We start from the raw sequence: 22,381 nt of genomic DNA, 5'->3' as shown, positions 1-22,381 counted from the left end.
CTCACTTGAAATATATTCCAAATGCTGTATATTTGCCAAGTGCAGGTCTGATAAAGACAAAAGGGGTGAGAGAAGGCTTCCATACTTGTAACAGCATTTCTGAAAACATGTTATGTGGACATAAAGCAAACGTAGACTGGTGTGTAAATGAAGAAGAATACACGTTTGGGCAAAGCACATCTCGTCCAACATATTGCAAGAGCAAAAGTGGTCTGGAATTGAGGGTCAACGCAATGGAATGGCCTGCAAAAAGAATACTGTACACGTAGATGAGAACAAGACGCATACTCATACCCTTCGGTGGCTGAGTTGCTGGTGGTGATGGCTCACTGCTCGGCTCTTCACTTTTGATGTTCACCTCTTCGTCATCATCGCTGAATGCGGCCTCAGCAGTATCATAGCAACTGTCCTCTTTGTCAGCCATGTGATTTTCCATCTCCATGGAAACGGGCTCTTCCGTTTTGACTGTAGGAATAGAAGGGGAAGAAGCTCAAAAGTCCAGCCTGCTGTGGATCAGCAGGTGGCATGGGGAGCACTTGGGAGAATGAACAGACTTCCAAATGCACACATCATCCTCGTGCTCACCAAGCTTCCACCCATAGACCAGTTCCTTGGAAATGGACTTCGTGAGAATCAAACAATAGACATAAACTACAGAAAAGTATGGTGAAAAGGAGCACTTTACAAAATGCCACCCGCTGATTTAATCAATGTACTGCAGATATGCATTTAAAAAAAAATATCAGAACACAATCCGACTCATTTGTAATCAACATTGTCAAGGCATAAACTAGTGAAGGGTGAAGCAGCGGGTGAAGGAATATTGAAGCCCTGTGTTGGAAGGATACAGGGAGCCCAGAGATCAATCTGGGGTGAGGTTTTTAACAGGTAGAGTGGAGGGATCTAGCACTTTTTAGCCAACCTGATCCATGAATCTATAGAAAGGCCTAGACGATTCAGGAGTACAGCTGTCCCAAAAACACAGGAGTGCAAGTTAAACAGTGGAATAAAGACAAACTATAGAAATTATCCAATAGTAGAAGAGACGTCCTAGAAAGTATTGCTGGCATTTCATGGGAACACACAGGGTTTCTGGTAAGCAGTTACACCCTCAACATTATGACTGACAGAAGGCACAGTAGGTGGATTGCACGACTACAGAGGGAGTCGCCCTCCACCTGGACTACGAAGCCATAGCAACCCATAGCCTGCGTGTTTTTATATTCATTGTGGAAGTAGGAAATTCCTTTTCCCGCGAGCAAATCCTTTAGGTAGCACTAGAAGTAGGGCTTGATTTAGACCTGAAGAAAGCCATTGACCAAGTATTGGCACCATAGTGGGCTGGAACAGCTGGAATCATTAAGAATGAATGGATCATTACACATCATTTTCATTAATTTTCGTATTTGCTTTTAATCATACAGAGGTACCCACTAATAAAGGTATTTCCTTTGAGTATATCTCAAGCTATTTTTAAAATAAACTGGATCACGCCATTATCCAGTATATCACTTATCAAGAACTCCCACGTAATGAGGTCGAGTGAACCCTGAGAGTATCATGTCATCAGGATGGAATGAGGATGCTTAATCATGCCACAAAAGAGAAGGTGAGGCTTTCTCATTCCGAATATAACTCATAACTTTGGTTACCAGGTTGTTGACTACTCAGATAACCCTGTACACTAATGCATCTTTGTGGTTTGCGATATGAATTCTAAAGGATGTGTGATGGCTTGACTTATAACTCTCCTGTGGTGATACAGAAGCAATTATTCTGGCCTAGAACCCCATACCCATTATAGGGCCAATGTGCCAACAGCCAATCACACTGTCTTGGTGCAGTGTGTCAAAACAGTCTAATATGAAGCTAGTACAGTGAGAAAACTGAAATCGGGACACAGGATCTGTGACTCCAGTACACTATCCTCCTTTTCTCTGCATTGAGCTTGTTTATAGGTTTTGGATACTTATTAATAGTGGTGTAACAAAATACAACAGTCTGTAAAATGCTGGTGGTTTGCGACCACCAATATGACATCAGAACAGCTCTGCATACCATTTCTCCTTGTTGTCAATTTTTTTGTGATTTGTGAGGAGAATTTATATAAAAACAACTATGCATAGTTGCAGACTCTGGGCCGGTACTGATAACACCATGCTGCCGACACTGCTCTAGCCCCAGATTGAAGGTTCTCCTCTTCTTCCAGCATTGCTAGAAGGAATTTCAGGAGAGTAAGGGACAAAATGTGAATAAAAATAAATAGAAGAGCAGTAACCAAAGGATGATCTTGTGATGCATATTATCACCTCACAGCTCTCCTCTGGTGATCCATCACACAACATCCAGTGTGACATGGAAAGTTCATCCTTCAACTCGTATCGGAGGCTGCGGATACTACAGGTGTGCCCTTCTAAGTCTAGCAATAAAGGAATTCAACTTACCTTGGTTTACAGTCATCCTTCAGGCGAACAAGTACAAAAATATGCAAGAAAAATAAAAGTGAAATGCCTGATCTAACCCGTAAGCATATTTGTATATTGATGAATACTGTGCAATGACATGCACGCAACAATAGAGGGGTCTTTCAGAAAACACACTGAATGTGTTACTATTTGTGTGTAACAATCCTTTTGAATACATTCCATTACTACGTTCTCACTTATGTATGTTATAAAACACAGAAGAGCAATATAGTACTCTGGAGAAAAGCATTCCACAGTCTTCAGCCTCCATGTCTACTCTTTAACTGTCTTGTTTATTTGGATGTGGAAACACTCCCAGACACCCATCCACACACACACACACACACACGTAAGTTATTCCCCTGCCTTCACCCCAACTATATATTACTCACACTGAAAACCCTAATGTGCCTGTAATAGGTTAAACATAATACAAGGGTCCCAAAATGCTTTTCTATGTGGCATGACTATTGGCCATGATTGTATGTGACCACAGGATTCCCTGCAAGAGACTAGGTCAACAAAAGATTTAAAGAAGAGTGGGGTACCAAGAAGCGTTTTGTGATTATAACGTACGATGAAACGATGTAAGGTGTATTCTAGTTCACGTACAATGCATTATAGATGTGCATCATTTTGATGTCCACTTTTGACTCACTTCAATCGGCGCAAGATTTATTTAAGAGATAGTACGGGAAAAAAGGCGACAAAGAGCTATCTGAACAACAGCAACAAAAAGTGCATATTATTTTGGAATAGGATTGTTTGCACACCTAAGCAATAAATAAAGTTGAATTACAGTTTCACAATCCACAGCAGAGGGCTTGGAGCAGAGAGATGGGCCAAGAAGGGCACTTGTGGGTGACAAGACTATTCCTTCCAGTTTTTAAGAACAGCAGCTCCATCACACCTCCTCTGCTAGGAAAATGAAAGGCAGGAGAAAATGGAATTAAATATTCAGCTCTCATCCAGCAATAAGTCAGAGACCTGCAACTCTCACAAAGTAAACAAAATCTACATTAGGTCTGCTGTGACCAAGATCTCTTGATTTTACTCAAATTACATGGTTTATTTATTTACTTTCTGCCCACTAAAGAATCAGCATTGGCAAAGGGCTAGGCCCCAGCTGCAATGGGAAAAATTGACTGAGTGATTGCATTATGCCTTTTCACACATTGTCCCCTCAAAAGTCAGTGAGTAATATGGCAAATTGTGCTTTTCGGAGACCCAAAAATGATATTTGCTTTGAGCTTTTCTGACACTGTGCGTTCTCGACAGATGGAAACAGATCTAACCAAGGCTCTCACCACTGCTAAAAGAGACTTTGCGCCACTTCTTAGTGGAGACGCCATTCGTGATCTGCTAGGCATGAACGGCTGAGTTTGTCTGCTCTAGTATTCAGGGAACCCGCCAGGTGTTGAACCACCAGGGATATGCCCTGCTGTTCCAACCATGTCCAGAGGTGCAGGGCCTCTTGACATAGGGTCCATGATTCCACACCATGTTTGTTGCAGTACCACAAGGAGGTGGTGTTGTTTGTGAACACCTGCACTAGCCTTCCTTTGATCGATGCCAGAAAAGCTTTCAATGCCAGTCCGATCGCACAGAGCTCCAGCATATTGATGGGGAGTCTAAATTCCATTGGAGATCAGACAACTTTGAACTCCACCTCTCCCAGACGGCTGCCCCATCCCCCATCCCATGGGAGACGCATCTGATACTACGGTCAGCTCTGATTGGGGAAGGTAGAGAGGCCTGCCGCTGACCCAATCGAGGTTCGTAAGCCACCAGCCACCACTGCAGGTCCTTTGCAGTTCCCGTCGAGATCTGGACCATGTCGCAGAGGTTCCCCTGATGCCGTGCCCATGTAAACTTCAAGTCCCACTGCAAAGCCTGCATATGCCATCGGGCACGTGTCACAAGCAGGATGCAGGAAGCCATGAGTCCCAACAGCCTCAGGGTATGCCTCACCAAAATCCAGGATAGAGGCTAAAACATCGGTATCATAGCCTGAATATCATGGACTCGCCGCTCGCATCTGGTGGCTCATTGGACTAATGCGTACACTGCAGTGGCCTGTGTTCGACCTCATGGTCACAGGTTCAAATCCCGGGGGGTCCACTCAGCCTTTCATCCATCTGAGGTAGATAAAATGAGTACCATTGAGTTGGGTAACAATGAACATCTGGTATTCAGCCCCGAGATACCCAAGGGTGAACGTGCGCTTTACAAATACCCATGTTATGTTGTGTTATAAGCCAGACACTGCACTGTGTACAGAACAGCTCCAATGAAATGGAGAGTCTGAGAGGGAGTCAGGTGTGACTTCGGCATGTTGATAGTGAACCCCAGCGAGTGCAGAAGGTTAGCTATAGCCTGGAGGTGGGAGAAGACAACCTAGGCAACCCCACCTCCAACAGCTAGTCATCGAGATAGGGGAAGACAGGTACTCCTAATCCCTGCAGATGAGCTGTGACAACCGCCATTATCTTGGTTAACACCAGAGGGGCACTGGCAAGGCCAAAGGGGAGCAGGGTGAATTGAAAGTGCTTGTGGCCTATGGTAAAGTGCAGATTGCTCCGGTGGGCAGGCAGGAAAGGAATGTGGAAATGGGCGTCCTTGCAAACCGAACGCTACCATCCAGTCTCCAGGGCAGACAAGACCTGAGCTACTGTGACCATCTTGAGTTTCTACTTTTTGAGGAAGAAGATGATGGCATGTAGATCGAGGATAGGACAAAGGCCCTTCTTTTTGGGAACCAGAAAGTAGTGGCAATGGCAACCATTGTCTACTTGTGGCACCAGAACCCTCTGTATTGCTCCCTTGGCCAAGAGAGCATGACTTCCTTGCGGAGCAAGGATAAATGATCCTCCATCAGCCGGTCGTGAAAAGGTGGCATGGAGGGAGGGGAATTCTCGAAGGGGAGGGAGTAGCCCCTTCAGACGATCTGCAAGACCCACCTGTCCGATGCCATGGACTGCCAGTGGGGGAGTTGATGGCGAATTCTGCTGCCAACCGGATGCCCATGATCGTAAAGGAGTAGATTAGAAGGGCTTGTTGGAGGCTGCAGCTGCTGTTGCAGGAGGGGTGGGTTAGACCAGACAACTGGCTGAGGAGCATGTGCGGCTCGGTGGCGTAGAAGAAATGATCTTGTTTGCAAACCCCTTCCACAGCTTGAAAGGAATGGAAGGCAGATTGGGGGCAACATGGGGCTGCCAAGAGGTCCAAGGAAATGGACGTAGCCCACGAATTCTTAAAGTGCCCCTGCACCAAGTCTGCTGTGCTTCCGAACTTAAGAGACAGGAGCCATTGAAGGGCATGTCCATAAGGGAAGCTTGGACAGCCCCCAAAAAGTCAGCAGGCATCAGCCAGGTGTGGTGCCTCAGGGCCACTTTCTATTAAACCACACTGCTCAGTGAGTCGGTCGTGTCCAAACCACAACAAATTGTGAATGTTCGCTGTGTCTCTCCCATCAGTAAAGGCCTAAGAGAGGATGGCACATGCCTTTTCTGGATCCTGTGACAGCATTTGCGAAAACGTGTCTCACAGAATGTGTGAGTAGCAGCCCAAAAGGCATGCAGTGTTCACAGACCGCAGTGCTAGGCTGGCAGAAGAACACATTTTCTTCCCTAGGAAGTCCAGCCTCTTGGATTCTCTGTACGGGGGAGCGGGGGGGAATGCACCCAGGAAAGTTGTCTTGGACCACCAAGCTGTTTGGGGCAGGGTATAGGGATGAAATGTGGGTCCCATGGGGCAGAGGCAGCGGGTGATCGTCCTATTCACAGGAAACCATGTGTTTGGTGTGGACCAGGTTCCCAACAGGATGTCAGTGAGGGAATCACTGAATGAGAGGAGACTCAGCTTGCAGCACTTCTATCAAGATGCTGGACTTGACGGCCACCGAGGGCAACAGAAGGTCAAGGGACCTCAGCCGCTCTCCGCACCACAGTGTATGAGGCTCCCTTCCACTATAGCCACAGTAGGGGGAGAAAGCATTCCAGTCTCTGGAGAAGTATCCAGACCACTGGCATCACCCAGTTTCTCAGACAAGTCCACATTAGAGTTCTCTTCATATGGCTGGTATTTTTTAGGGCCCAGTGACCCTTTCTAGTCACTTCCAGAGCAGGTGACACAGACAGAGCTAAACGACGCCAGATAACAGCACACAGGTGTACTGCTAGCAAACAAATCTCCTAGATCCAGTCTGATACCTGGGGAAATTCAAAGGAAAGGAATCTGCGGCTAGAAGTCTCTACCCAATTATGCACAACTGCCGTAATGGTATTATGTCTGAGTCAGAAGGATTTAGTATTGGCTGCGCCTCGTCAGACAACACAATCGGGTGTGGATCCGCCTCTAGTGTTAGTGTCAACGCACAAGGGATCAGCATAGATTTTGATGTTGGAACCTAAGTTGGCCCGATGCCAGTGAGGAACCTTAAGCAGGTTCAAGGAGAACAGAGGATTGATCTTCTGGCAGTAACCTGACGCTTGGGGCTCGAAGGCACACCAGAGAGAGTCAGAAGTAAGCCAAAGATGCATAGAATGATCTCACGAAAGGCCTGAAACTGCCGCGGCATCACCACTGGACCCAGAAAGTGGGAGCGCATTAGGAACAGGGTTAAAATTGTCTCTTCATGGAACAAGAGCGAGACAGAGAGGCATGGTGCACTTTCTAAGGTGACCCAGAGCGGTGAGAAGGGGCAGAGTCCCTCTTGGGCTTCATGTGTTTCTCCTTTGACTTACCTAAAGAACTCAACCGCAAAGAAAATCTTTTGTAGGAACAACAGCAGGTATGCACTCTCTACTTCAACCGGGCGCAGTGGTTGGAGCCCTTGGAGTTGTGCACCGAACCCAAACCCCAAAAGCACACCTCATGGGGATCTATCATAGACATCTATTTGCAACAGTCCGTACGAGATTTAAACCCTGTAGTCTTGGAGGTGGCATGTTCTCTTGCACACTGGCAGATTTGTTCTCAACAAATCTCTCCAGACGTGAACAGGCGCGGAGCTCTGGATAACCATCTGAAGGCTCAGAAGTAAAGGAACTGATTTCAGCGTCCATGGGTGGCAATTCCAGAGTTGAATGAACTTGGTGCAGAGTCGCACTGTACCACCTAACGGCAAATGAGAGCAATGATATTTAAATCTCCTGGATCTAGTCTGGTGTGTGGAAATATTGTAAATGTCAGATATCTGTGATTAAAGTATTAATTAAAGACCTAATGTTGTACAAGTCTACCACAAGGGAATTTTTGCTGTTTGTTATTTAGAAAAGATCTTTAAGGCTCTCTGGAACGTCTGCCTGCTTTGTCACAACGCTGATGTATAAAAAGAGATAGATCTCTAAAAACGTTCTGACAAACTCAGTTGCTCCATATAACAGTCGCATACACTAGAAATGTTTCCACTTAAGCCACAGACTATTCTTATTGTGATTAAATAGTTATTAAGGGCTTATATACCTCCCTTAACACCAATTGTAATTAAAGAGCCTATACTCTTTCTCCATTGTACTCATAAGCCTGCCATCTTTACATACAAGTCTGATGTAGACTAAGTTTTCTAATGATCTCTCTACTTTAAAGAGGAAATTGCAATTCACTATTAGCTTTGTAATAAGATATTTGTTGCTTTTTGTCCTACCTAACACCAATTCCACTTATTTTCAGATTATTTGGATTTGGTCTTGTATAAATTGTAAAGGACTTTAACATCGGATCTTAGGTCATGTTCTCTTCAAAACCTGGGAATTTCCTTTTTCCTCTTGTTGAAATAGTTAAAGGGAAAACACTCTTCCTAAGGGGACAACGTCTAGTTCCTTTAGGGTCACATGGCAGCGAAAGCTGGGTTTAAAGATCACTTTAAGCGGGTGTCTTCCATTCAAAAATTTCTAGCACGGTGGTCTACTAACAGCTTTTTGGCAGTATGCAGTACAGGACCACATTACGTGTGTTTCAAAGACACGTTTTCTAGCAATATGTTTTTGATGAACCCTTTCTCGTATCCTGATACAGACACTTTTTGGAAACATGTTGCTTAAAGTCACTTTCAGGCCATAATTCCAGATATTTTGTTAGCATGTGTCCTCATATTTAGTCAGCTTTTTGATAGAATCATTGATTGCTTACAATATCTGAAGAGCTGACAGCTGTTTCCTGCACAAATTCAGTTATCTCCTCATTAGAGACTGCTTCAGAGTGTTTGGCAGCCTTAGTGCTATCTGAAATACTACATTCTAGACAGAACAGCTGCAGCCAACCAGTCTGCATGGCACCCTTTTCACTGACATCTTTGTGATATTAAACTTTGTTGAAAATTAAAAGGACATCCCTGTTTTGTTACACAACATTTGAAAAGCAGAGTCCATAAAATAAAGAGGCTGACACAACCAGCGCAGGGTTCAAGTAGTCCTGCTATTTCTCATTTGGGCTACTCACCTTCTGAAGACGAAGATGTCGCCTTACAAAACTCTGGGAACTTCTCCCTAAGCATAGAGCGCAACTCCTTGTCCAACTTGGGGTTATCGAATAAAGGAGCCAAGTGCCTAATAGACAAGAGACAAGGAAGTGACTTGTAATAAGAAAGGATAAGTCACAAGCAGAACTCTTAGGAATCTAATTAAATACTTTCACCTCCAAACATGGATAATGACTAAATACATGCATTAAGAAAACAGGCAATATAAATCAACAATATTTTCGGCTTTTGGATAGTAAAATGGATTTTACAATCTACTCTATCACAGACACTTCCATCACAGAGCAGGGAGTGAACTTAAAGATTACATGGATTGGTTCAAACTAAGATTACTAAGAGTCTGACAGGATAATGGGCAAAGCAAATAGGCTGTTTTATTTAAAAACATACAACAAGAACTTAATAGATAATGACAGGGGCTTCGATAACACAAGGAGGACACTGCCAACGAAAACTACAAATACTGCTTCCTAACTGGAACACTTCCAGAAATGTAGTGCTTCAAAGTTAACTGTCTTGGTGCTGAAAACAAGTGCATTGTTTTTTTTTAACTCTATTCACTTTCATCAACTCAACTTAGTGATACATCAATTCATGTTGTCTTCATCACAGCAATAGCCCCCACAAGAAATTTTCCCTCACTACATAAAAGTAGTGAATATATTTAATGGTATGATGCAATACCACGGCGCAGCTGAAAAACGAAGAAAATGACAAACCATTTTATTATATGCTGCCCTAAACATTCAGACTCATACATGTTCTTGCATTACACATTTGATCATCATATCCAATATTACAGATGGGGGGGGTCTATCTATTTGAGATATTTCACCTTACTGATTTGTAAAGAAATGTATAATCTTCACAGTATTGTTTCCGCAGTTATCCCCTTTATCAGGAGATCATAATATACAGTAACTTCTAGTACTGCCTTTAAATGACACTACCGCTGCCAAATTTGGGGGGCACACCTTCGTTCAGTACACAGCAAAGTTACCAGTATCTTATTGTTCATGCAATAATCTTCGCTTGTGTGCTCCGCATTGTATGTAAAAAATATATATGATAGAACGTTTGCGCAGTTCTCCAAAAACTGATTCTTCACCACAAAATAAACCTTTCCCCGTGGTGTGGTTCTTGGGTCTAAAAATACCTTTTCTAAGGCACCTAGTGGGCATATTGTCTGGAATTGCTGGGTGAAGAGGTGGAATGTAAATACAGACCTCCCAGCCTTGGTCAGGTAATACAAATGATATAAGTATGCTGTGGGAGGCCTTTAAGGCAGTCATTCAGGGACAGGAGGACGCTGCGGTTGAATGTAGGGCCAGTGAGCAAGAAATCCTTACTCTGGAGGCTAGAGCAGTGGAGTAGGGAGGGAGGGGCGGATCTATATCAGACTTCTACTGTGCCAGCAGGACCTAAGGTTACTGGTGGAGGATGCCGCACGGGCACACGCGCTGACCATTCAGCGCCGCTTGTATGAAGTTGGGAATAAAGCCTCCAAATTACTGGCTTGGCTAGAGAGGAGGGACAGGGAGCCATACTGGGTCGCGGTGGGGGGGGGGAGAGTCCTACACATCGAGAGCACGGCGATAGCCGATGCGTCTGCGTCTTTCTACGAGGGCCTCTACACACCCGCGAGCACCAGTACCTTCTCAAACATTAACGCCAGAGGCAGCAAACATGAGACGCTTAGTCAGGAATATAAATTGTCAGAAGCCGAGAGGCTCCAATACTTCCAACTTGGGCATGCCATAATAGTCCATATACAGGAGGGGACAGGCCTGCCGGATTCCACTCCCATAGAAGACTGCTTGCTCTCGGAACCTATCCCCGAGGGTGTCAGTGATCTATTAAAAATTCATGAATAATTCCCCCGACCCAATGGAACCCTTGCAACGCTCATGGGCAGATCTAGGAGACACAGATGATGAGGATTGGATGTAGGCCCTACCGGCCCCAGGAAAAAGCGATCCGAAACTGATTCAGGCTAGTGCAGCTCAAAATGTTACATTGGACATACTATTCCTGCACATTTCTACACAAATCAAAACACTAGACACACCTCTTTGCGTAAGGGGGAAAGCCATGGAGGGCTCCTTCTTCCACATTCTCTGGGAATGCCCTCAGATCCAGGAGTATTGGTGAGGGGTGACGACGGTAATGTCTAGGGTCATGTGGGTGCAGGTGCCCTTGGACGCCAAATGGTTGCTAATGGTGGTGCAAGGGGAGGAGGACTGGCCCTGATAGTCTAAGATATGGCTAGCACTGGTGGCAGTAGTGGTAAAGCGCAACATTGTGAGACGCCGGGGAGTGCCCCTCCCCCGACAGCGGCAGAGTGGAAGAATGACCTTGATTGGTGCCAGAGGGCAGAAGAGGTAGTCTACAGCAGTATTGCCCCAAAAAGCGGGAGTGGGTGTGGGCCCCATGGCGGGCGAACTGTGGCGTGACCCTGGATATGTAGCATGATTGCCTGTTCTGTGGTCAGATGCTCTCTGTCATAGGGGAGGGTAACGCTAGAAACCGTGTTTGTGGCCATAAAAGTGCCAACTGATTATCAGCTGCCAGTTGGAAGATGTTGCCAATCCCGTTTGTGTATTTTATTCTACATTGTATTGTAATCCTAGACTTGCACTGTACTCTCAGGCTCTGCCTTGTATGAGAAGCTCTGTCTAATAAAAAAAGAGTTTAAACAAAATAATAAAAACGCTATAAGACAATTTAATTTGAGGGCAATGGACTTGTATTTTTAGTATAGTATTTCTAGAGTTGCACCTTTTGGGAAACATTCTGCAAGTCCATTTCGGCATGGCCCTGACTTTTGAAAGCATACAATAGCGTCGCTGGTTGTTCTTCAAGGCCTGTGATGTGGTAAGAAAACATTCTTTTCCCAGATGTGGGAAGTCAATGCCTGTGCAATAAACCAGAGGTCTCTCTAGTCCTCCACACTGGTACTCAACAACCTAATCTATTCATTTTGTTCTAATACATGCAGCCTGTAAATGGTAGGATCAAGTATCAAATCCATTGCCTTATGGTGAAACCTCATACACCTCCAAAACCAGCCTTAAAATAATAAAAAAGAAATCTGGTACACTGAAGCCCTAAAAATTGAGAAACAAAAGTGTAGAAAGCTTGAGAAACAATGGAGGAAGAACCACTCCAGCGAAAGCAAAGAGCTCTATCAGCAAGCTGCCTCCTCCTATTACAACAACATAAAAAAGGCTCGGAAAACTAGCTTACAGGCCCAAATTGACGGAGCAGACAACTCTACCAGAGAACTCTATAAAATCCTAAGAAGTTTCACCAACCCCACAGCCTGCGAAAGTCTTGATACTTTTTCGCAGGATCTGTGCAACAAAATATCCCTATTTTTCGAGGAAAAAATTGATATCATTTATAAAAAAATACTGGCCAAACACCCCAACAACACAGAGATGCTTCACGCTCCCTGTCTACAAACCAATACTGAAACTTTCTTTAAGATTCCGGAAATCTCTAAGGATGAGATAAAATCCTTTTTAAACACCACGAAAACAGGGTCCCCTCTTGACCTTCTTCCCCCCAGAGTGATGAACATGCTCTCCACCTATCTCAGTCCCTCTATTCAGAGAGTCTTGAACCTCTCCTATACAGAAGGCAAACTTCCCCAACAATGGAAAGAGGCAGTGGTGAATCCTATTCGTAAAAATACCACCTCCCCATGGGCAGAACTCTCCAACCTCCGTCCCATATCCTTGTTGCCCCTCCTGGGTAAATTGGCCGAAAAACATGTCAACATCCACTTGTCCAGGTTCATTGAGGCGACAGGGGGCCTGGACCACTCCCAATCTGGGTTCAGGCCCAACTACAGCACCGAATCTGCTCTCCTCACTGTGACCGATAACATCAAGATGTCACAGGATAGAGGAGGCTCAATGATTCTGGTGCTGTTAGACCTGTCGGCCGCATTTGATACGGTGTCCCATAAGATCCTCACGAGCCGTCTACAGGGTGTGGGCATAGGAGGTCAAGCCCTCTCTTGGCTGGAGAGTTTTCTGTCCGGGCGCTCACAATCCGTCAGCCTGGGACCATACCGCTCTGCTTCCAGAGTGCTCACGAAGGGGGTGCCACAGGGCTCATGCCTAAGCCCCACATTGTTTAATGTGTACGTGGCCCCCCTCGCTGAGATTGTGAGAAAATATGGATTCACCCCGGTGTCTTACGCTGACGACACCCAGCTCCTCTATCCTTTCCATTCCTTCAACTCCAACGTCAGGGACAACTTTGCAGAAGGAATGAGGGCCATCTCTAATTGGATGGCTGTCAACCGCCTCCAATGCAACGTTGGAAAAACGGAGCTAATGCTTTTTGGGAAAGCATCCTTACTGTGGTCCCCCGACTGGTGGCCCCTTGACTTGGGACCAGTACCCACCCCCAAACTTACAGTAAAAAATCTAGGGGTGAAACTGGATCGGGACCTTACCATGAAGGAACACGTGAATGCAGTTGCTGGGTCTTGCTTTCACACCATCGGCCTATTAAGAAGAGTCTTCCCCTACCTTTCTGACAGCTACAGAAAGACCCTAGTGCAGACCATGGTGATCAGTAAAATTGATTACTGTAACGGACTCCTTATTCAAGCAAATGAGAGTGCCATAAATCGCCTCCAAGTAGTCCAAAACACTGCAGCAAGACTGGTTCTGAATGCCCCCCCCAGAACTCCCTCCAAACCCCTGCTGCGTGAACTGCACTGGCTGCCAATAAGACAACGCACCAAATTCAAGATCTGCTGCCTTGTCCACAAGTGCTTGTTCGGGAAAGGTCCTGACTACCTGGCCCAAAAGCTACCTGTCTATAAACCTGACAGAGCCTTGCGGTCAAGCAATCAACTGCTACTCAAAACCCCCCTTGTTAAAAAAACCAGACAAGGGGGCAGAGCATTCTCTTTGGTAGGGCCCAAGCTCTGGAACAACCTCCCAGCTGACCTTAGACAAACCGACAATCACTTCTCTTTCAGGAAGAAATTAAAAACTGTATTATTCCAGGAAGACTAAATACTTCTAAACATCAGTGTTCATCCACATTCTCTGTTCTATAGCAACTACTCCATCCTGCGAGCAAAGCGCGGAGATACCTCGCAAGGGGTCGATTCTTGCGCTATACAAGAACATAAAATAAATAAAATAAATAAATAAATTAAAGCGCAGGACTAGCAGTTTAGAAATAACTTGCAGGATGCACTCATCAACATTCCCAATTCACAGATCTAGGTTAGCTTGTGGCAGCTGAAACTGAAGAATGGTTTGAGTGGCAACTGAAGCTTCAAAATGTTTCCTTTTGCTTCCAGTATGACTTGAATACCAAATTCGTATTGTAAAATGGAAAAGATACATTAATTATGTCTTTCTAGTATGAAGACGAACGTCAGAACTTCCAGGATTTGACACGTGGAACAACAACAGAAGGCCAGACATCAGATTCATTATGACTTACAGAAAAGGCTTGATCACTTTCAAGTAGCAGAGCACCAGGTAACTCCTCCTTGATCCTCAGAGCATCATATACAAAATAGTATGTAAGATACCAGTATTGGAGGCAGGTTTACACACCTGCTGGAGGAATGCTGAAATATGGTGTTCTATCTTTACTCCTGATGGCAGGAAAGGGTTGTGCAGGAACTTTACGTGACCCAACAAAGTAAAATAATGCAACTATCCTGTTACTCAACTAGTTATAAATTATGTAGTTAGTAGACCGATCAGGGATATGAGGTAAAAAAGGAGTGGTATGTATTCAACTCTGCACTTTTATATATAATACTTCCAAGTTGTTCATAATTTTCACAATTGTTTTTACTCATAACATATGAAGCAGGGTGCAATAAATAATTGTATAATATCAAATGCCAATATTTGTGTCAGTGTAAACGCGGTTCAGGGTGGGGCTCTGGCAAATTGTTTGTAGTAAAGAGATTTTCTGGCAGGTTTGTCTTGCCTCTTTTACACTTCTTCCCATAAGAGCTTAGTTCAGCAGAATGGGTGAGATTCACCGGCCAGGATCTTTTTTCTGAGATAAAGGTCACCGTTTTCTTCTGGGGTTAATGTAATCAACTAGCTTAGAACCCAAATATTTTGGAGTTAACATGACTCAATGGGAGTCCTGGTGCTGCACCATAGGAATCCTCAATAAAGTCATAATATTGTTATAATTCCCTACTGGGTGCAGGGAACCCGGAACACTTCATAGCAATATGTATCCCGAAATGAATAGAGTCCGGATGTCGCTGAGCACCATTCAAAAGCCGATCAGAAGCGAGGTTTTCTAAATTGTAGACTGTATGTAGCATCAAAACAGAATTTCTAAAAACTACATTGCAGCACCTGTAATGTAAACTGCTGCTTACATGTTCAGGTAATGAGAAAAGGTGCAGCCTGACAGGTTCACAATGAAAGATTTTTAAAAAGTGCCCTGTCCATTTAAGGCTCCAGGGGCTTTCACCATCCATGATGCTTTGTACTGGCAGTTGTCTCACAGTGTCAGTTCCTTTTGAAGCGAACAGTGCAGGTAGGAAAAATGTCAGATGTTTTTAAATGAGATGTCCAAGAACTAAAGCTGAGCAGAAGGGAGGGTAATTTATGGCTTCAAAGAAGACACCTACGAAGCAGAATCCAGGACAAAAAATAAGCAATCCTTTCTTTTGCATCACAGGGTTTTGATTGATGGTCATACACGTTAGAACAGCAAGGTAAAAAATGTCATAACCTTGTAGGTCTACCATGCTCTGTCATGAGAGACAGGGGTGACTCTGAATACAGAGTTAACCAATATGATTATTTAGAGTAGACTGACAAACACTACAGCCATCTATCCATCTCGTAAAAGTGTAGAATGCTTTCCATGGGGCCACCTTGGCTATGTCCAATAGAAGAATGTCTCTCAGCAAGCCCAATTTAGCCACTTTTCCTTTAGTTTGAATGGTTATTGGTTTCCATGGCAGCGTTCCACTTGACAATTCATAAAAGGGAAAAGCAGAAAGAATCAAAACAAGAGATAGATTGTTTTAAAGTGGCCAGATCCTGGCGACTACGACGGTAGTTGATAAAGTACTAGCTATTTATATTTGTTTAATGTTTATCTTGTCTATACAGAATGGTTGAAAGCTCTTTATATCCAGTGAGTTCAATGAATGCTGTGGTGGTGAAGGACTGCAAGAGAAAGTGTAATAATTTAGCTAAAATGAAATTCATATATCCCTTTGGGGAGGAAAGAACGAGGGATTCATGTCACTACTCGAATTGTATAGAACACAGTACGGGGTTTTACTTCAATAGGAGCTTGACTTTCATTAACCCTACAAGCTAGAGTAAAAGCGACTAGAAAGGCGGTCTTCCAAGAGATGCTAAAATGAAGACTTGTGAATAGATACTAAAATTGGACCCATTAATATCATCAGAACTAAAGTGAGCTCCAAAGGAGGCAGAGGGGTCCTTAGAGGTGAAAATCTTTCCCTAAGCCTTCAAAAAACATAATAACGTTTATGACAGAATCCTAAAAAAGATACTTTTATTAACACCCTTTCTGGAAGGTGCTATATGGGCAAGCAGGACTTTGATGGAAGAGTTTTGCAGCACTACTTGAGCCAAATACAATAGGCACAGGAGAATCACTTCTTGGTGGGATATAGAGTTATACCCTTGCTGGTGACACCGTAAGCAAAATTACTTTCATTTAAACAAACAGGAAGCACTGGTTGAAGGCTACTTAGCTTCTGTTAAAATGTCCATGAAAGACTGTGGAGAAGCCGATGACTATACTGTCTGATTTAAGGAAACATGAGGCCAAATTCAAGGATGTCAGGTTGAGGAGGAAAATAAAACCCTGTCATCTTGTGAGGAGGTTCAACTTGTAAGGCAACCTGTGTGGTTTCACTGACATTGCCTAGGGCTCTTTGGCACAATGAGGATCGTTGCTACCCGACAATTCCGAAGCTTCAAGATTCTTGAATTGGTATTAATGGATTTAAAGGAAAAGCGCGGAGTATTACTTGTAATCCTAGTTCTGCATCGTAGGAATCCTCACTGAGTTATGAACGTTCAAAGGGGTCCCGGCACACAGGTGGGATTATTCTATGCTCACGTCTATCACAAAGAATGCAGAAGGAAATGTTACTTACTGACTGGTAATCTTAGTTCTACATCGTAGTTATTCTCACTGAAGTCAAGAGCGTAGAATAGTCCCGCCAGCTTGCAGGCACCCATCTTCTAGGTTCATGACTATCAGTGAGAATCCTACAATGCAGAATTCATCAAAAGGGAATTGCCCAGAGAACTTCATACTTCAACCTCATGGATGAGGAGCATTGCCATTTTTTGTTCAGGAATGAAGTGGAGAGATCTATTTTTGGATAACCCCATTGTGCAATGATTTGTTAAAGAACACAATCATGTAAAACTATTTTATTCTATCATTTGTAGAACCGTCTTAGTATTCCTGCCTGCTACGCTAGGGCTTCTTGGCAATGAAATACTACTTTGAACACCATACCACTGGACAAGGCGCATATCACGATTTGAATCTCTTGTATATACAGCCTCAAGCTTAGATCCCCTTGTTCATTCACATAATTCACATTTGAAGTGTTATCTGAAACAGGATCCTATTAATCGTAAGAGACTTGAAAAAGGTGGAGGCCAGATGGACTGCACTGATTTTCAAGCAACTGATGACTACTATATTTAGGCAAAGAGTGCTCCCAGATGGACTCTCCACCCTGAGGAGGAGAGAGGGCGGTGAGGAATCTGCGGTTAGATAGGGTATCCAACTAAAAGAGTGTTACTCAAGGAAAGTAACTTGTTGTTCTGATGGATATTTCTAACTGTAGAATGCTTACACTAGAATAGATACCAACACAGTGGCTCCCCAAGGTGGAAGGTCTGTGGAGTTGACTTAGACCAAGAAGTCTTGAGTGGGCAAAGTGTCCTCCCCACCTATCCCGGCTGTCAAGGCAGTAGTGCTTCATGAAAGTATGCAGACGCGCATATTGCAGTCTAGTAGATGTCAAGGACAGGCATTTCCTGTTCCAGTGCATTGGAGAAGCTTCAGGACTGGTAGAATGGGCTCTCATATCTTCAAGGGGCTGCTTTTTGGCCAGCTCGTCGCAGATCCTAATAAAAAAAAAAACTATCCATGGGGTGCTAGGGCCCAAGATGACTGAACTCTCGTGAGGCTCTTGCAGTCTGGGGATAATATCCTCCATCGTCCTGCCTTATCAGCGGCCTGTGACTCCTGTACAGAGTCCACTCTCCCTTTGTTTGCCCTGGGGTGAGGAGCAGCCTCCCGGTGCTGTTGCAGGAGAGAACGCCATGGTCAGAGAGTCCAGGCGCCAGCGACCTGGTCCTAAGAGAGGCCTGAACATTGGGTGTGGAGATGTGGTGGAATCCTGGAGGCAGAGATGCCCACCACCGTTGTCATCGATCATGCTCAGCTATAGCGGGGAGACAGCAGTGGTGGACAACCCTTCCTGAGTGTGTGGTGGCTGCAGTGGGCCAGCAACTGGCAGGCTGCATTGCGCTCTACTAATACGGCGGGCGCCATACTCTACCTGGGCCTGCCTGGAGAGGCGGCACACATGCAGTGAGTAGATCTGGGTTGCTGCAGTCTTGGGCTTGCTTCTGCAGCCCTTCCTCACTATTAGCGCTATGCCCTGGGGGTTGGTCAGGCCCAAATTGCTGCCCAGCCGTGCTGGCTTCGGCCCGCACAGTAGACCCGCTCCCTGAAGGGTGCAGGCCTAGCTAGGCACACTATTGGACTTGCCCTAGAATTAAGGACATCATGAGGCCCAGTGTGCTGTTCTACTCAAGGGGACAAGGGCCTGCTCGTGCCCCCCACCTGACTTATAGGTAGGGGCAAGGTGGGACCGGGCCCTATCAATACTTGGTCATTTCTCCAGCTGACCTGGGATTCTCGGATAGCTGCCAGTGGCACGTCATCCTTTTTGCAGTTTCTCACATGACACCTTTCCCTGGTGGAGTCTTCCAGTGCTGTGCGGATCAGGTCACGATGGGCAAGTCTGACGGCCGCCAGTCCAACCTGCACTTCGACCCCCACCAGGCTCAGAGGGTGGTTGAAACTGGGTCAGAGATGTCGGACGTGGCTGGCCTGACTTTGGAGGCGCACTCGGACTTGACCGATGTGAAGGCCTTGCTGCTTGAGATGCAACAAAGTCTGACTTCAATCGAAACCAAATGGATTCCATGGGTAGTGGGCTGGACGCCATCACTCGCAAACTAGAGAAGCATGATGGTCGGCTCCAGGACGCAGAGGAGCATATTTCTATAGTTGAGGTGATTGTGCCGTTTCGTGGCGACACTCTTCTTAACATGGAGAAAGCCCTCAAGGTGATAGCTGCAAAGAATGAGGATTTGGAGGCACGTTCCTGCCTCAACAATCTTTGCATCTTAGGTGTGCCTGAATCCACCAATATGGGCAAACTGGAGGACTCAGTGGACAAAAATGTTAATAGCTCTCTTTGGAGCCTTCTTTGGAGCAGACTTGATTTCGCGGCACGTCGTGGAAAATGCGCATCGCACCCGGTCTGCTCAACCCGCACCAGGGGTCCTGGCACATCCGATTCTTGCTCACCTCCTAAAATTCCAAGACGCAACACTGCTTTTCGGCTGGCTCAGAAAAATCACACTCTGAAGGCAACGGTATCACTCTGTTCCCAGACTTTACTGTGGCGATCCAGGAGGCACTCTTAAAGTTTATTCCGGTTAACAAAAGGTTCAACAGGCTGCTATTCCCTACACCATGCTATATCCAGCCCGGCTTCGGATCTATCAGACTTTTTATGTAAGCATCCTGTCCTTGACATAGGATCGGCACAATCTGCAGTTTCATCCAATGCTGCTTAACCATCTGCTGAACTTGGCTAGAGTTCATGTTCACAACCTGGGGTACGCATCTGCATCCTTGAGGCCTTGATATGGATTGACACTAAAACTTAGCAGCTTGCCCCCGCACCCGTAGCCGTAGCCTCTTGTTGAGGCTGCCACTTGGCATATCCTTCCTGTTTGGTATATCCTTCCCATTTGGTGAAGCTTTTTACTCCCTCCCCCCGCCCGACACCCTTGCCACGATGAGGATGACTATCACTAGTTGCACCCTGCAGGTTACCCCCTCAATTTTGGTGTTAGTTGTTTTTCTCTCTTTGTACCTGAACTACTGGATGTGTCATTCTACATTCATATGTTTTGGGCCATATGGGAAAGGTGGGATTGTCTTCCTGAAGGAATTGGGCCGTCAGCATGGGGGAGGGGATATTCTTCTTAAAAGCTCATTGTTGTGACATTATATGTGTACTGTCTGTGGTGTTTCAGTACTCCAGTCCCACAGCATATAACCGGACTCATATTGCGAGCATGCTATGCTCCCTCTTCCTCAACCCAATATGACTGCTTGTTCTACCCTTCCACACACATTGTATAACTGCAGCACCTGGAATGTTTGCGGTTTAAGTGACCAGCGTAAGCACAGACATATACTTTCCTCTTTAGACAAACATAGTTCTGTTGTAGGAAACCCACCTAGCCACATCCAACTCTCCATCATTTGCTGCGAAATGGGGGTCCTACAGAGTGTTCTCCTCCTATTCTTCTTAAGCAGGGGGCTCAGTAATACTAGTTTGCAGGAGGCGTACCATATACCCAAAAGGGGTCCCTGAGTGATGATCGGGGTAAGTACGCGATTATGTGGGGGAACTACTCTCACACATGATCACTATTGTTAATTGCTAAGGGCCAAATACCAATGACCCAGAATTTTTTAACTGCTTGTGGCAGCAGCAGCGGTCCTTTGGAATGGGACTACCTGCAAGCCATTCTTTGCCAGATGGAATTTCCCCATACATTTTTGTGATGGATTGCGCTTCTCTATTCTAAACCAGTAACCAGGGTGACATCTCCCTACGCTGCATTCACACGAGGTACAAGGCAGGCCTGCCTGTTATCACCTTTACTTTCTGCCTTGCCGGTTGAGCCCTTGGCTGGCAAGTTGAGGCAGCACTATCACGGCTAGGCATTGTGCTACTGCAGTTGGTACCTTTTCATTTCCCTTTATGCAGAGGATATTTGTTACCTTATGTCTTCAAGATCCACACCTGAGCCTGAATGGTATATTGAGGGAGTTTGTCCAGTTTGCTGGGCTGTCAGGTATCCAAATCAACAGGTAGAAATCCGTGCTCTTTTGCCTCATGCAGGCAACCACACCAGTCGCTCCGGACTTTCTACTGCAGTGGTGTCCAGCAGAACCTAAGTACCTGAGGATAGAGAGCTCCCTTGATAGAGACGAGGTAATACGCTTCAATTATAGCACTGCCCTTTCCACACTCACTGATCAAATTACCCGTTAGATTTCTCTCCCATTTTCTTTAGCAGGGCGTTTCGCCTTAATGAAGATGGTACTTCTGACTAAACTATTGTACCTCTTTCTAAACATACCTGTAATGTTAAATCAATCCTTTTTCTGCACAGTAACAATGCAGTTTATTAATTTAGCACTGGCGGGGAAGCAGCCCCCTATACAATTGGACACCCTCATATTACCTTTTCAAGAGGGTGGCTTTAAAGCCCCGGGCATGGAGCTTTATTATCGGTCTGCTCAAGCCCACCATGCTATTCAGTGGTAGCGGCCCACCCGTTTCTCCCCATCTGGCCATACAGTGAGAATATATGGTGCCGATTCCTCCTGCTTCCTTCATGGCACTCCTTCAGGTCATCCCTCAACTGACTAGTCTGCAGTGGCATTCACTTCAGGCGTATGGCAGAGATTAAGCCACAAAGTGGGCAAAAAGTTTCTATATCCTCCTCTACTCTCCCTGGAATAATATTCCTGGCTGCTGGTTACCTATGAAACCCTGTGCAGGCTCCAGCTGAACGGGCAAGATTTTACTCACTGGGGATATATGTATCGCGGCAGCTTCTTTATTACACAGGCTGATTATCTAGGAGACAGGCCCCGGCCTCCCCCCTGGATGTCTTCACATACATCCACTAGAAAAGCAATTCCAAGACGGCTGACTTTTCATCCAAACCTCCTACATTCCTTACATATCACAACATGCTTCAAGTCACTAGAACGAGGCACCTGGTTTCCTCATTGTATCGTACAGCACAATCAGAATCTCCAGGTTATTGGGGGCAGGCACTGCACCACTGGGGCGTGGAACATGGTATGGCCCTTACTGATGAGCAGTGGCGTTATTGCTGTGCACAGACACGCAGACTGCATTCAAAAGTAGACTCAGAATTATTCATTACAAGTTCCTTCACAGGGTGTACTACACTCCTGTCAAACTACATAAATTCGGACTCAGGCCAGATGATTGCTGTGCCAGATGTGGGGTGGCTGGCGCGGATTGCCTTCCTCTGGCTTGGGTTTGTGGGCTGGTATA

At 45.3% G+C, this 22,381-nt stretch overlaps 1 protein-coding gene across 1 annotated transcript in view; it reads right to left on the bottom strand.

The window, feature by feature from the left end:
• The window catches only part of INTS3 (integrator complex subunit 3), a 649,525-nt gene that overhangs the window by 250,742 nt on the left and 376,402 nt on the right, over positions 1-22,381 (bottom strand). The window contains exons 14-15 of the mRNA XM_078670092.1: positions 8,907-9,013; positions 295-465 (exon numbers count right to left, since the gene is read on the bottom strand). Coding sequence (XP_078526218.1) covers positions 295-465; positions 8,907-9,013 — 278 coding nt within the window. The remainder of the gene's footprint in view (positions 1-294; positions 466-8,906; positions 9,014-22,381) is intronic.

The sequence above is a fragment of the Lissotriton helveticus genome, chromosome 12 (genome assembly GCF_964261635.1).
Source record: "Lissotriton helveticus chromosome 12, aLisHel1.1, whole genome shotgun sequence".
Lineage (NCBI taxonomy): Eukaryota > Metazoa > Chordata > Amphibia > Caudata > Salamandridae > Lissotriton > Lissotriton helveticus.
Note: the sequence above shows the minus strand (reverse complement) of the source record. Positions and strands in the feature narration are given on the sequence as shown.